The sequence below is a fragment of the Pelodiscus sinensis genome, chromosome 4 (genome assembly GCF_049634645.1).
Source record: "Pelodiscus sinensis isolate JC-2024 chromosome 4, ASM4963464v1, whole genome shotgun sequence".
NCBI lineage: Eukaryota > Metazoa > Chordata > Testudines > Trionychidae > Pelodiscus > Pelodiscus sinensis.
Window position 1 is genome coordinate 69,006,099 of NC_134714.1, and position 16,775 is coordinate 69,022,873.

Consider the following 16,775-nt stretch of genomic DNA (forward strand, 5'->3'; position numbering starts at 1 on the left):
AACTAGACTTCATTATAAAACAATAAAAATATTTCTATGTAACTGCAGAAGCGATGTTTAATAATCATTTTCTCCCCCTCTTAAATACTGCACTTAATCAACAACAGAACTGAACACGAGGCTGCTGGGGGAGGAGCACAGACTGGGATTCAGAAGGGTTAGTGGGGGGTACACTGGGGAGGGAGCACACAAGCTATTGGGTGATAGCACTGAGCCATGTGGTCAATGGGAGTGGATGTGCAGGGCCACATGGGAACAGGAGTGGTGATGAAAGGCTACATGAGGACCAGAGTGGGGGCACAACTGCATGGGAGTGCAGAGAACATAGCAACTGGGGAGGAGAGGTAGCGAAGGCTTTTTCTCTGCTGGCATGTTTTGTGAAAGAAAAGTGCCTTTTGGTCAGAAAAACTGAGAACGTTCACACTGCAACATGACTGTTGTCAGGAAAAAAAAAAAATCAACCACTTTAATTGACAAAAACTTCTAGCCCCAAAAGGGACATTTTTCTTTTCCCCTCTCTTTATTGTCAACAACTATGCAGTGTAGACATCTCAGGGCATTTTGTCGCTGATTCTGGCCTCCAGAAGTGGTTCACAACTCCCAACCAGCTGCTCTGTCCAGCAGTTTGAAGTCTGCTGCCCAGCAGCCAGCTATCCACCCTTCCCCCTTGGAAGTCCTGCAAAATTTAAATTTCATTTCCTGATGGCTGGCTTTTCTGTGTGAGTTTATTAGAGGGGATACTGACTGTCTGGTTTCATCCACATTGTTGTTCAGGCATTTGATGCAATGGATGAGGTACACCCCCAGGGCTGATCTTACCCCAGTGATCTCCTCTACAGCCCAAGGTATGGCTCAGCGCATGCAGTTGTCTTGTGGCATCTTCCCTGGTCCCCATGCCTGGCCACTGCACCAAAAGCTCCCCTGCTTGGTCCACTGTGGAGCTGTTGGATCTGATTAACGTATGGGGAGAGGAGTTGGTTTAGTCCCAGCTGAGTTGAGCCATAGGAACTGTGACGTGTATCAGCACATTTCTCGATCCTTGTGTGAAAAGCGGTGTGAGGGGAACATGCAGCAGGGCAGAATGAGGATTAAAGAAATGAGAAAAGCCTATCAAAAGGCTCATGAGGTGAACCCATGCATCAGCTCTTCACCAAAGACCCGCCATTTCTATAAGAAGTTCGACTCCACCCTCAGCAGTGACTCCCACCTCCACCGCAAAGAGCCTGTGGATACTTCAGAGGGCACAGAGACAGTACACAGAGGACCTAACCTGGAGGATGAAATAGAAGATTGAGAAGTTGAGGTAAAAAAAAAAAGCAGGGGCTACTCCTAGAGTTGCCGAATGTGTCTGGCAGCCAGGAACTGTTCTCCTCGCTGCCGAAGATAATCAGTCTGAGCAAGCACTTTCTGGGGATCAGGAAGGAGGGAATGAGATGCAGGATAAGTGTCTGTTGCTTGTGGCATGGGGGTTGGGTGCACAGGAAAATGAGCACTCCCAGAGAGTGAAAAGAAATGGGAGGGAGGCATAGAATTTTGAATCTGTTGCAGGGCTCACAACAACAAACCTCTGTTGGCTCACTCTGCTGTTTGACTAAACACTAGAGCTGTGGTTCTCAACCTAAGGTGCATGCACATCCAGAGGGTACAAGATGCTCTTTCTGGGGATGCGAGACATGCCAGATTTTTATGATATATCTTAGGTTTAAAGAACTGACCTACTTCAACAACTTTTAATAAGGGGTGCAAGAACATATTTTGAGAACCAAAAGAGTGCAGGCTGCACTTCACTAGAGGATCTCGGTCTGTTCCTCCATCATTCTGATCGTGTGTTCTGCGGCCTGCCTGGCAAAGGCCTGGGTGGAGATAGAGTATAAAGGGCCTCAAAAGTGAAGACACACAGTTTATGTTTGAGGCAATAGAGAAGGTGGAGTCATTGAAAAGATGCAAAGAGGGGAGTGACCTCGTCGAAGTGAATGGCTAGGAAAATGGATCTTTGAAGCAGCATTTTTAATAGATATGAGTGGGACAAGACTACATTTATCAAAGTCAGGGAGAAGTATGCTGCAGTAACTGAGATGCAAGAGTTTGAATGAGAGTTTTAGGCGGCTGGATTAAAAAAAGCCATATCCTGGAGAAATGGGGGGGGAAAAGGATCGGCAACATTTAGACATAGCTTGCATGTTACTCTTCAAATATCATCAGTAAGACATGCTGAGTTATTTCATTGTTGCATAGATTACCAAAACTTCAAATAAAAATCTGTCCTGTGCCTTCCTTGCAAACAGGTCACCTCCTTTTTTGCGCGGGGGGGAGGAGAAGGGGGAGAGAGGGGTGATTTCAAATCCTTTTCACATTGCTACAGCTGGAACGTGCTCTTTAAACATTAAATTATAAAGACATCCAATAATGTGGACGATTAAGCACTGTCACCAAGTATTTTGGATAAACAAATTAGGAACAGCTGAAATACTCACTGTTGAACAATAACTGAGCATGTGCAAATTAATGTTCTGAATATGATCATCATAATCTACCTAAACTCCTACACGAAAAATTGGAAAAGCTGAATTCAGAACAACCACCTGGGTACAAAATATAAAAGTCTTCAATTAGGACTGCATGTTATTTTCTTAGGAAGAGATGATACACAGGTAGTGACAGTGCTTTGACAGTTAATTCAGAGAATTCACAATAATAATCACAGGGGATTATGTAATGTGGCACAATGAATATGCCTCTTTGCACCCCTCCCCCTTCCTTAATTCTAAAACATTTAGGACAAAATGGATTCTAACCCTAACCCTCCCCCTTCCTTAATTCTAAAATTAAGGACAAATCCTTGCCAACATGATGGCCACCAAAAAGGTAACTTTCCATGAGAGGAAAGGGGGCTGAACGTGGGTGGGTGGGGGAGGGACAGGTGTGAGCTCTGTTAGGACTAAATTAAGGTCCCAGGGTTGAAGAGGCTGTCAAATGTGAGGGTACAATCTGCCTAGCCCATTCAGAAAACACTTGACCACCACACTGACAAACACTGTCCTGCCCTGGTCCCCTGGGTGGAATGTGGAAATGGTCATCAGGTGGACCCCTATTGAGGAGGTATACGGAACCTGTTCCTCAGTCCTAGCAGGTAATCGAGGATGAATGGCATGGGAGTTTCAAGGGGCTCCTCTCCCCTCCCCTTCCCTCCCAAGAGGGCTTTGATGAAGAAGACTTCCATTTTGGCAAGGACGTGGCTGTTAGGGTTTCCTACTCTCCAACAGCACCTTCCTCTCTGACTCAGAACATAGGTGTTCCATGCCATTCAACCACGAATCTTCCATTCTGTGAGGTGGAGGGACTGAAGGTTTGGGTGACAGAACTGATCCTCCCTGCATTCCTGGGTGATAAGGTTGGGCAGCAAGGGAAGCACAATCAGTTTCTCTACCAACAGATCCAGAAGTGTGAGGAACCAATGCTGGCAGGGCCATGTTGGCACCACCAAAATCACTGAGGCCTTGAACCTCTTGATCCTGAGCCAGACCTTGGCTATGTCTAGACTGCAAGCCTCTTTCGAAAGACAGCGTCTAGACTGCACGTTGAACTTTCGAAAAAGCAGCTTGCTTTTTCGAAAGAAAGCATCCAGTGAGTCTGGATGCTCTCTTTCGAAGAAGCCCTATTTACATTGAAGAACGCCTTCTTTCGAAAGAGGAACTTTCGAAAGAAGGCATTCTTCCTCGTGAAATGAGGTTTACCGCCATCGAAAGAAAAACTGCGATCTTTCGATTTAATTTCGAAAGAACGCGGCTTGAGTCTGGACGCAGGGGAAGTTTTTTCGGAAAAAGGCTACTTTTCCCAAAAAAAACCCTGAGTCTGGACACAGCCCTTATGTCTCAACAGAAAAATAGGGAATGAATAGAGGAGCTGCCGACAGTGGCCAATGACAGATGCCCCAGAGGGATTGAACAGAACAGGGAATCTTCAAGCTATCCTTCTCCTGTCACCCACTCCTAGCTTCTGACAGAGGCTAGGGACACCATTCCTACCCATCCTGGCTAACAGCCACTGATGGACCTATGAATTTAGCTAGTTTTCTTGAAACTTGTTACAGTCCTGGTCTTCACAACCTCCTCTGGCAAGGAGTTCCACAGACGGACCACGCGCTGTGTAAAGAAAACTTTCTTTTGTTTGATTTAAACCCACTACCTATTAATTTTATTTGGTGACCTCTGTAGCCAGACAGCCTCCCCCCTCATCTCATCCATCTTATTTTGCCTCTCTGAGGTTCCTGAAGCATACACGACGGAGAAGGAGCAATAAAATCAGCATAGTCTATGCTGTCTCATCTGATCCTGAGAAGCTGAAAACATAGATATGAGGAGAGAACGATTAAGGCAATAAGCTGGCCTCGAGACTGCGAGAAGTACCCGGCTGGCACCCATGTTGATACGAACACACAGTCCCTGGAAGAGGAATTTCCCACTGAGAAAAGAATGCCCAGTACTTCCAATTTAGTTATCTCTCTTACAAGTGTAAATTAAGTTCACAATTCCCTTGTAAGAACTGGTCTCACAAAAGACAGACCAGCACCATTTGGCATCACAGATAAGAAAGAGAAATACGTGACCCCATGGGTATAAAGATGGGTACAGCAGGACACTCACTTTGGAGTGTCATTCTACCCTCTACCTGGAGGACGCCCACCTCGTATTTTCGTCTTTCCTAGGAATTGAGGGACCGGCCCTGGCCTGACACGCTGGAGTCGAGAGGCACAGAAGGGGGTAAAAATTGTACCTGGATGTGGTCCTCTGTCTTAAGTGTACACAGACTTAGAGCTCTTTAAAGGTTAAGCTGTTACTTGGTACTATTATTTCTGTTTTTCCTATCTTTATCGTCTTTGTAACCATTTTTAAGATCTATATTTTGCTAGCAGTTAAGAAATAGAACAATAGCCATTGCAACCATATGCTTTATAAGCTTCCTCAATAAACCTGTAACTGTTTAAGCTTTGACCTGACTCCTTCAGTTGCTGTAACAGAACCAGGCACAATTTAAAAGAACTTCAGCCGGTCTTAAGGGACAGATATAGGGAGAGCTTGGGTGTTTGGATTTGTGTCACTCCCAGGTGGCAGATCCGTTGGGGCACCTCTCAGCCTCCCCCAGGCTGCCCGCTGCAAAGGAATCACAGATTCTAGCAGCTAAAATCTGAAGTGTAATAAGCTCTCCCTGCAAACTTACTGGGGCGCTCATCAACCTCCTCCAGGTTGCCCGCTGCAAGGGACCCCGGTCTCAGCAGTTGAAGTCTCGGGTGTATAGCGCACACACACACACACACACACACACACACACACCGCCCTGACCGTCGGCTGACAACCTCTAGTTCTTATGTTACAGGAAAAGGTAAATAACTTTTCCTTATTCACTTCTTCCATACCAATCACGATTTTACAGACCTCTATCATATCCCCCCCTTAGTCTCCTCTTTTCTAATATGTGAATTCCCCGTCTCTCTAATCTCTCTTCATATGGGACCTGTTCCAAACCCCTAATAATTTTTGTTGCTCTTTTCTGAACCTTTTCCAATACCAATATATCTTTTTTGGCATGAGGCAACCTCATCTGTATTCAGTATTCAGGTTTTATACAGAGGCAATAAGATGTTCTCTGTCTTATTCTCTATTTCTTTTCAAATGATTCCTAATATTCTGTTTGCTTTTTTGACTGCCGCTGCACATTGAGTGGATGTTTTCAGAGAACTATCCACAATGACTCCAAGATCATTCTCAAGTAGTTATAGCTAAATTAGTCCCCATCCTATTGTATGTATAGTTCAGATTATTTTTTCCCATGTGCATCACTTTACATTTTATCAACATTAAATTTCATTTGCCATTTTGTCACCCAATCAGTTTGATGAGATCTTTTTGAAGCTCTTTTCAGTCTGCTTTGATCTTAATTATCTTGAGCAGTTCAGTAGCATCTGCCAAGTTTTGGCACCTCACTGTTTACCCCTTTCTCCAGGGCATTTATAAATAGGCTGAATAGGACTGGTCCCAATGTGGACTCTTGAGGGACACCACTAGTTACCTCTCTCCACTCAGAAAACTTACCATTTATTACTACCCTTTGTTTCTTGTCTTTTAATCAGTTACCAATCCACTAATTGATCTTTCCTCTTATCCCATGACAACTAACTTTACTTAAGAGCCTTTGGTGAGGGACCTTGTCAAAGCCTTTCTGGAAATCCACTGGATCCTCCTTTTCCCTAGGTTTCTTTACCCCCCTCAAAGAACTTTAGTAGATTAGTAAGGCATGTTTTCCCTTTATAGAAACCACGTGACTTTTCACCAACAAATTATGTTCATCTATGTGTCTGACAATTTTATTCTTCATTATAGTTACAACTACTTTGCCCAGTACTGACATTAGACTTACCGGTCTGTAATTGCCAGGATCACCTCTAGAATCCTTTTTAAATATTGGTGTCACATTAGCTATCTTCCAGTCATAAGGTATGTATGCTGATTTAAAGGATAGGTTACAAACCACAGTTAATAGTTCTGCAATTTCACATTTCAGTTCTTTCAGATCTCTTGCATGAATGCCATCTGGTCCGACTGACTTGTTACTATGAAGTTTATCAATTTGTTCCAAAACCTACTCTAGTGACACCTCGATCTGGGACAACTGCTCAGATTTGTCACCTAAAAAGAATGGCTCGAGTTTGGGAATCTCTCTAACATCCTCAGCCATGAAGACCGCAGCAAAGAATTCATTTAGTTTCTCCCTAATGACCTTATCGTCTTTGAATGTTCCTTTGGCATCTCAATCATCCAGGGGCCCCATTGGTTGTTTAACAGGCTTCCTGCTTCTGATGTACTTAAAAACATTGTGCTATTACTTTTCTTGTTTGCTAGCTGTTCTTCAAACTCCTTTTTGGCTTTTCTTATTATGTTTTTATACTTAATTTCTATATTCCTCAATTGGATTTAACTTCCACTTTTTAAATGATGCCTTTATCTCTCACTGCTTCTTTTACTTGATTGTTAAGCCACAGTGGCACTTTTTTGGTTCTATTGCTTTTTTAATTTGGGGTATACATTTAAGTTGGGCCTCTAGTACGGTGTCTTTGAAAAGTTTCCATGCAGCTTGCAGGGATTTTACTTTTTTCACTGTACCTTTTAATTTCTTTTTAACTAACCTCATTTTTGTGTTGTTCCCCTTTCTGAAATTAAATGTCTCAGTGTTGGGCTATTGAGGTGTTTTTCCCAAAACAGGAATGTTAAATTTTATTACATTACGGTCACTATTTCCAAGAGGTCCAATTATATTTGCCCCCTGGACTGATCGTGTGCTCCACCTAGGTACCGGAATATTCACGGCCTCCCTGACATCTGTCATCAGTGCACAGGCCGGTGAAAGCATCGGCTCAATGAGGTGTTGAGCTGTGTCAGAGATATCCAGTGTCAAGGGCTGTTGGACATCCTCCATGAGCATGTCCTGCAAGCCCGGGCTAGCCGCTTGTGCTGAGCTTGAGTGACGCTCCACCAGCGCAGGAGCATCAAGGTGGTAAGGGGGCAGCATGGCTTCAGAGTGCCCCTCCTGGTGCCATAATCTGTGCCTGTGGTGAGAGGCCAATCTACCCCATTTGTCCTCTTCATCTACGGCACCAGTGATTGAGAATGGTGCCGTGAAGAGGTGCTCTTGGGTGATGCCATTAAGGGCCTCAGTAAGGGCCTCAGTGAACCTGCAGTTTTGTGTACCGAGCATGGGGCACTCCAGACAACTTTTGCTGGCTCTGGTGCCAGGGGCTGGAGAACCAATTCCATTAAGAGAGCTTCAGCCTAGTATCTCTCTCCCTCTTAGTTCTAGATTTAAAGCCCCTACAAATCTTGCAGCTGTCTGCAAGGTAACCTTCTCCCAGACACTTTAAGCAAGCATCATAGGGATCAGCACAGTGCATAGATTCCAAACACTTAAATTAGGGCTTGAAGCCTGGCTGCCCGGTGGTTCCTCTCTCCTCTGCCCCCAGAGAGCAGACAAAGCAGGAACTCGTGCTGTGACTATACTACTACTTACTAACTATCTGCTAACTACTGTGAACAGTAAAACAACTAACAACACTAGAAGAATTATCTACAAATGATCTGAGGATGGACTTGAAAACCAAGCCGAGAGTGTTCCAATGACCGGTTGAGGGCCAGCAGGGTATGTATGTACCGATAGACCGCTGGTCCAGGAGGCATCTTGGCTGGCCCAATAGCTACTGTTGAGGGAAAAAGCTTCCAAAACCTGTGCACACAGCACATGCACACCTACATGGAATGGACATAAGCAAACACTCAAAAAGGAACATGCCTTGCACGGAGTATCAGCTAGTACATGCAAACAGTAATGAAGAAATCAATAACGTGGGAGATTTTTCACTTTTCCTTACAACAGTGCCAAAAAAAAAAAACATTTTAAAAAATGAGGGCTGGAATTCTTAAAATAAGAGTGATTAAATGGAAAAACTGCCACTAAAGTTAATATTTAAGGTTTGATCTCCTTTGACGATGTCCCTTCCACTTTGGGCAGAGAACTATGAGAGAGAAAAAGCAACTGCACATGTACAATTTTCATTTCACTGATCTAGGCAAAGTCTTAATTATGATCTAGTGTGATGAAACAAATCCCTTACTGTCAAGAAAATTAATTTGAATTAAGATTTTACACGAGTAGAGTTTAAAACAAGTTAACTAGAAAAATCAGAATGTTTTATTTCATTCACTGTTTGTGTTGTAAGTACACGCATTTAATAATTCAACATGGAGAGTTTGATTTTAACCATTCCTAAAATACTGGAAGACCTGACAAAAAAGACAATCATTTCAACTTTCAGCATTGTGAAAATGCCCCATTTGAACTAAAATACTTAATTGAAATGCTGCAGTATAAACTAAGATATAATTTTGCAGTTCAAGGCAGTCTCTCAATTTAATTTTATAACACTGATGAGTCTAATTCTTTAATTTGGGACTTACCCCTTGTTCATCCAATTTCATAAGCTGCTCTGTGACTTTAGGAGTATTGAAAGCCAGTCTGAGGCAATGAATATTCAGCTCAGGAACCACGTGCTCAAGTACTTCTTTTAAGGGAAGTCCTCTAGCTGTGCAATGCTTTGCAGTTGATGGGATAGCATCTTCTAGCACAGAGCCTCTTAAAGTCAGAAGCTAGAACACAGAAAGAATACATCATTTTGACATATTTAGGAAGTATCAACTAAGGGTAAGAGCAGAGAACTTACTCAGTACTAGTGGGCCTATTACTGCCTTTGACACTGACTTGTGACATCTAGAGCAAGTCAACCATTTGGAATCTTAGGCCATATCTTCACTACTGGGAAGATTGACACAGTGGTGGAAGATCTTCTGTTTGATTTAGCAGATCTAGTAAAGACCCTCTCAGTCGAATGCTGAGTATGCTCCTGCTGACGCAGGTATTCCTTGATTCATGAGGAATAAGGGAAGTTGATGGAAGTGTTTGTGGAGATGGCACCAAAGGTCAAATTAAGGTACCATGACTCCAACTATGCAATTAATGTAGCTGGAGTTATATATCTTAATTCAACCTTCCAGGTAAGTATAGACAAGGTCTTAGTGTATCTTTGAGTAAACCAGAACAATATTACCTCTCCAACTCTCAATTTTATTTGAAAAAACTTTAACAACAACAAATAGTCTGGTAGCACTTTAAAGACTAACAAAATATGTAGATGGTAGCATGAGTTTTCATGGGATGACCGGAGTGTTGGATGTCCAGAACCAAAAACATGCAATACTCCGGTCACCTGAAGAAGTGGGCTGTGCCCACAAAAGCTCTTGATACCGTCTACATGTTTTGTTAGTCTTTAAAGTGCTACCAGACCATTTGTTGTTTTTTTAAGTTTTTCCTGTCACAGACTAACTCGGCTACCCCTCTGAAACTTTATTTGAGACAACTAACTTGTGTTATATAAAGTAGATACAGATGTGCTGAATGTTATTATTTATACCACATAATAGGCATGATACTGCAAGTGCTTTGTAATAGTCTGCTGAGGCTCACATTTTGTATGAAATTGATACTTAGGGAGGACACACAGAAGTTCACATATGTCTTGTGAAAATCCATGAAGTAGGGCAAATTTAAAATTGCCCCCAGCATCGCATGGGAGGTCCCATGTAAATGTTTGAAGGCAAACTGACCAGCATATACAGTACACATTTATTGTATATAAATAAGCTCTGACTACATGAAGGTCTTTCATTCAAAAACAGAAAAAGTCCTCTTAAGCACAAAAATGACTAGAAATTTCCAAACAAAATATTAGCTTATCAATAAAACCCAGACTATATTAAAAGAGACAGTAATTTAGAATAGACATAGTTTTTTGTTGTAACTGGAGCAAAGCATCAAATCATAAGCATCTTCTCTCTCCTTCTTCCTTTCCCTCAACAGCTTCACTTTGGAAGGAATCTGAAGACTTGTCTGCACAGGATTATTACTCAACTAAAGTTAGGAAGCCAATGTGCATATATTAAAGCCAATGAGAAGGAGGAGGAGGAGGAGATTAGTCTACTTTACTCCTGAAGAAAAGCAAAGAAGTGGGAGTAGGGCAGAGGAAGAGAGAAAAAACGTTAACACAATTTAAATTAAGCACATCGACTTTACATCTTTACTTGATTCCCCTCACCTTTTTTGAGTGTTGGGCTGGAGCCACATCAGTGAGTGCCAGGGGAAGTTCTAGCTCCATGCTATCCTTGCCTGCAGAAATTCTGGCCAAGGGGAACTGATGAGGATGGTGCCAGCAGTGCCTGCAGGCGAGCCCAGGGCAGTGTGGCTCATGCTGAACCACCTGCTTCCCCCTCACACCAAAGGGGAGCTGTCCCAGGTAAGCACTTCATCCTCAACCCACTGTTCCCTGTAAGCTGAGCACTTGGGCTTCCACCCAAGAGATATTTAAATGCCTCCCAGCTGATTAACAGAGGGCTCACAGCTACCCATAGCCAGTGACATGTGTTTCTGTTGTGGTGCACATCAACACATCTTACTGCACATCAAATTTATTCTACACACTTAAGGTGAAAGTTAGAGGGAACATTGTCCCCAACCTCTTGTCCCAGTCCTGAGCCCCCTTCCACAGCCTAATTCTTTCCCAGACTCCACACCTCAACCCACTGCCCTGGCCCTGAAATCCTCCTGTCCCCAAAGTCTCTCCAACCCTGAGTCGCAGCTCTGAGTCTTCTTCAGCACCTAGAACCCACACCCTCACCCTATCCTCCTGTCCTGAGCCCCCTCCCACACAACAAATTCCTTTGCCCCACCTGGAGCCCCTTCCAGCATCCTAAATGCCTCATCCTCAGACCCATCCCAGAGCCCACACCCCATTCCACACCACCCTCCTCAACTTGCAGCCTCCTTTCACACTCTGAACCCATCACATTTGGTCCAACCCTGGAGCCTGTGGAGGGGGACACACAATCTAATAGCCCTGAGCTCCCAAAAGACTTAATCCAGCCCTCTTTACAGGTGAGTTGAGTGAGGGTTTTTTGTTTTGTTTTGTTTTTTTGAGAGTGCATGTGTGCACTTGGGAGCAGGTGAGTTTAATGAGTGTTTTTTTCTCATTCTGGACAAACGTCGTTTAATGAGTGTATGGCCCCGACTCATTTTTCTGTGGCTCAATGGCCCCTCATAGAAAAAAGCTTCTCTGCTCCTGGTTTATGAAATCCAAGCAGACAAACACTTTCCAAGGATGGTCTAGATAATATTTAGTTCTGCCTCAGTTCAACTCCTTTCCAGTTCTGCATTTTGATGATTCTATGACTTACTGGGATGTTGAGATGAGAATACTTACTACTACTTACAGACTTGAACGAAGAACATATACCAGTCATTACATAGTAATGTATGGTTACTACAAAGCTGGACTAAATTTAAACCAGTAATAGGGTAAAAAACCTCATTTACCTAATTATCTGGTCACAAATCTATGCAAATTTTATTTTAATTCAGTATGGAAAACAGTAGTTTTTTACATAAATCCTTCGATTATCTTATTTACTCATGCAAAAAGACTACTATTCTGTTGAAAGACATGGGCTATCTTCCACAAACTAATAAAATAGAGATTTTTTTAAATCTGATGGTCTAAGTGTAAGCCTCTCTTCTCTTAGATATAAGAGACAAAAAGAATTCGCACAGCTTTTGCAAGTGGTACTCTAAGTTTAGCCAGAGGTGGTCTGCAAGCAAAACGCTAATATTCATTTATCAGGGTTTGAGTTTTAAATAGGAAACAAAGTCCTACTTGTGCATTGAACTGCATTTGAACTGAAGACTTCAGATGAAATAAACTAAGTGAAGTGTTCATCAGAATCTTCTTGGAGAAGAAAGTTACATCAGCCTTACATAGAACTTTATTTGAAATGAATGGTGAGAAGTTTCAACAGCATTATAAGAGAAGCGTAAATGTCAAATAAGGTAGCAAGCTACACATAAAGCAACAGCAAGAAAATCTGTAATTGCTTTTACAGTGTGTGCCAAACAATGTTGTGTGCCCCTTTATAACAAAACTCAACAGATAAAACACACATCTTCAGCTATCAGAAAGCTTAAAAAAAGGCAGCATTCTGTCCTATATGTCACTGACAAGATTCTCCCAAGAGTGTAACAATCCCTTTGTTGTAACAAAGTGTAATTTACAAGAGATTGGTCAATTTCACTTTTGCTGCCCCATCAGTTTGAAAAACAACAGATCACATTAACAAGTGATTTCAGAATTCATTTTGCAGCTCCAGAAATCTAACAGAGCAAGAAGAAATGGTGAAAAACACACCTACATAAGTACAGAACACACCTCCTCACTCCCTAGTAGACAGCATTCTTAGCAACAGCTAAAGATTAGTTGTGGCTTAGATTTACAGAGCAGGAGACTGAGATTGATAAGAGTCTGGTCATGATCACTCCAGGTAAAGTATAAGAACTGAAGCAGTGAAGATGGCCACTCTTACAATAAATGTACCATGAAGAACAACAATGGTAGGGATGTAATCTGGAATGAGAGAAGAAAAAGAAGAGGAAGAGAATGAAATTCTCCAGTTTGGAAGGAAGGATAAGTGGAATATCCAGCCTTTCATACTGCTAGAAAAAGGGGGGGGGGAGCCAAGAGGAGAAGCAATACTCTTTCCCACAGATGAGAGGGAAGGAATGAAGAATATGGGAGAGAGCATCAGACCTATCAAACATCTACTACCCAGCAAAGATGGGACTGTGACAGGGCGTTCGCCCTGCACTGGCCCTTTAAGGGCAAACCCCAGCCTGAAGCAGGGCTGGGGAGTTTAGCCCCAGCTGGGGCTGCATTAGGGGATGAGGGCCCAGCTGGGGGCTATATAAGAACCTGGGCAGCGGCTCCCAGGAGGAAGGTCAGTGAGGGCCTGGCTGCTGGGGAAGCAGGAGGCTCCCTGGAGCTAGAGCAGGACTTGGGAGGCAAGGCAGGGCTAGGAGAGCTCTAGCCAAACAAACCCCCAGACTGCAGGGCCTGCACAATAGCCCAGTGGAGAAACAACAACCCCCGGTAGGGGGGCTCAGAGACGGACTTGGACACTGCCGGAGGGCAGTGTGGTGAAGAGGACGACGTGGCCTGGAGGAAAGAGGGGAAGCCCCATGTAGCCAGACAGACACTCCCTCCCCCCCATATCATCCATCTTATTTGCCCCTCTGAGGTTCCTGAAGCATACAGGGCAGAGAAGGAGCAATAAAATCAGCATAGTCTATGCTGGCTCATCTGATCCTGAGAAGCTGAAAAAAACCCACAGATATGTGGAGAGAGAGCGATTAAATCAGTAAGCTGGCCTCGAGGCTGCGAGAACTGCCCCTGGCTGGCACCCATGTTGATACGAACACACAGTCCCTGGGAGAGGAATCCCCCACTGAGAAAAGAATGCCCAGTACTTCCAATTTAGTTATCTCTCTTACAAGTGTAAATTAAGTTCACAACTCCCTTGTAAGAACTGGTCTCACAAAAGACAGACCAGCCCCATTTGGCATGACAGACAAGAAAGAGAAATACGTGACCCCATGAGTATAAAAGATGGGTCCAGCACACACTCACTTTGAATGTCATTCTACCCTCTACCTGCTAGTCGGGTTAGGTGGTTGACCTCCCGAGGTTCTATGGGGACGCCCACCTCGTATTTTCGTCTTTCCTAGGAACTGAGGGACTGGCCCTGGCCTGACATGCTGGAGTCAAGAGGCACAGAAGGGGGTAAAAATTGTACCTGGATGTGGTCCTCTGTCTTAAGTGTACACATAGAAAGAGTAAGCTGTTACTTGGTACCCTTATTTCTATTTTTCTATCTTTATCTTCTTTGTAACCATTTTAAGATCTATATTTTGCTAGTAGTTAAGAAATAGAACAATAGCCATTGCAACCATATGATTTATAAGCTTCTTTAATAAACCTGTAACTGTTTAAGCTTTAACCTGACTCCTTCAGTTGCTGTAATAGAACCAAGCACAATTTAAAAGAACTTCAGCCGGTCTTAAGGGACAGATATAGGGAGCCCTGACCGTCGGCTGACACCCCACCAGAGGGAAGGTACTCTGACAGCAGAAGGAGCTGATTCTGGAGGCAGACGGCAGACCCCCGCTATGGTGGTGAGTGAACCCCCTCACAGGGGCCAACAATAAAACAGACACAGCACCAGAGGAAAAGGCTATTTCTGTACACTGTTCCCATCTGCTCCCCCTCCCCATACACACCAGTTAGATGTTAGAAATACAGTAGGCTTCTCTAATGGTCCAGTAATTTTTTCAAGCTGCAGCCAAAGTGCCCTACTCAAATATACTATTGCTTATTTGTAGAATGCTACTGTGTAATTAACTTGGTAATATATTTGTCTATTCTGTAAAATATTTATCATGGTTGTCGGTAAAGAGATTAGTGTAGTTCATGCATTTTCATGTAAAACAAAAAAAGTATCAATATGATGAGCAACACACAGGCTTCTTTCTGATTTCCAATATCTGCAAAACTACAACTACTTCATCACATACTATTCTTTGCATGTTACTTTCCACTCACAACTTTGCTTACCTCACTGGTTCTGAAAATGATGCGGTAGTTATAAAGAGGTCCATTTTCTTTTATTTCATCTGGTTTTTCTCTTCTAATGCTCACAGCTACGGGACCCAGGCTCTCATCTACCCCAAAATAATTCCAGTGTTCTTGGGTATAAAAATAAGAAAAGAAAAATTCATGTTACAGCTCTCTCAAACATTCTGCATTTAAATGATTGAGTGCGAAATTCTGGATCCATAAAGTCAATGGAAGTTTGCCACTAACTTCAGTGAAGTCAAAATTCACCCTCCACTGTTACTTCACCAATGAGATCTATCTATATTTAAAGGGTGAAATTAATCCTTGTATCTATGCTCAAACACAGCTGAAATGGGACTTAAAATATGTATACCCCGTATTCTAGCCCTTTGCAAAGGGGCAAGTTTCACTAGCACTAAATTAATCAACACATTTGACCCAATGCATTAAAAGTACAAGTATGTAAAACAAAACAAAAAAATCAGATCTACATATTTAAATTTGACATGACAGTGTTGACTATACCACTAAAAAGTAGTACACACTACATTTGCCTCTCTCTGTAGACAAAGGATCAAAATTGTAACTTGGCATATAACAGTTCAGAGGCAATACAATAAACCTCTACAAGTATTCAAATTAGGGATGTGTTAGTATAAGTGTGTAAATGGTTAACCAATGAGCCTGGGGTCATGGTTAACTCTCAAGATTACATAAAGCCCCCTCTCCCCTAACCTGATGCCTCTAGATCAGCCAGCTCCCTGCGAGCACCAGCTCCAGTAGAGCCACTTCCTCCCCCGCTGCCTCACATCAGCGGGGGAGGGGGAAGCTCACCACGATAACCAGAGGCAGCCACATGAGAGGGAGGGAAGGATGGAAGGGTGACGGGCAGCTCCCTGGGAGCTGCCTCCCCCATATAAACACTCATTTTTCAGCAGTTACATGTTTACCTTAAAAATGCATTTTAACATCCCTAATTTTAAGGACATAAAAATTAGGGAGTCAAGTATTAGAGTGAGGGGGAAAAAGCATAAAATTAATGCAGAGAATAAATAGTGGAACTATTTCAGAACAGTGAGACCATGGAGAACCCCAAGAGAAATTGGAGTCTTGAGTTTAAAATTGGAATGGACAGAGGAGTGGAAAATCTGATAGTCTTTTTTTTTTACTCATGTAAATTACTCAATTCATAAGCACAAATCCAAATTCTGGTATAGAAAAAAAAAATAATAGTCCACAATCACAGACCTGAAAATTTAAGCAAAAGCATTCAGATGTTGGGTTATGAGACCTCTTTACTATTTATAATTCTTGGACTGTTCTGCAAAAGGATTGAAGCAGGTGAGGTGAGAGAAGAGTTGCCACTAATACAGTATGCCATACAGTTAAATGCAAACCTATCTTCAGTGATAGCAATTAAACTGAAACCTAAACTGCCTGTCAGGTTAAATTTAGAGAAACACTCAAACTATAAAACACAAATATTTCTCAAGGTAACAAGTCCTATTATATCATTTATTGCATATATTTATGGACTACCCACAGTAACAGGAAATTATAGGTCCTACCAAAAAGCAACCCGGGTCCTATTTGAACTTCAGGATGGAAATTCAATTAAAAATAAAAAGACTCAAGGCAGGTGAAGTAACCTATGATTTTCAGTATTCTCTGGGAATTTCCT

The 16,775-nt window shown here is 42.7% G+C and overlaps 1 protein-coding gene across 17 annotated transcripts in view; it reads right to left on the reverse strand.

Moving 5' to 3' along the window:
* Window positions 1-16,775, reverse strand: part of SIPA1L1 (signal induced proliferation associated 1 like 1) — a 350,322-nt gene that overhangs the window by 110,254 nt on the left and 223,293 nt on the right. For all 17 annotated transcript variants that reach the window (XM_075927311.1, XM_075927307.1, XM_075927300.1 and 14 more), the window contains 2 exons: window positions 15,092-15,222; window positions 9,003-9,191 (listed from right to left, as the gene is read on the reverse strand). In XM_075927311.1, the coding sequence (XP_075783426.1) occupies window positions 9,003-9,191; window positions 15,092-15,222 (320 nt within the window). The remainder of the gene's footprint in view (window positions 1-9,002; window positions 9,192-15,091; window positions 15,223-16,775) is intronic.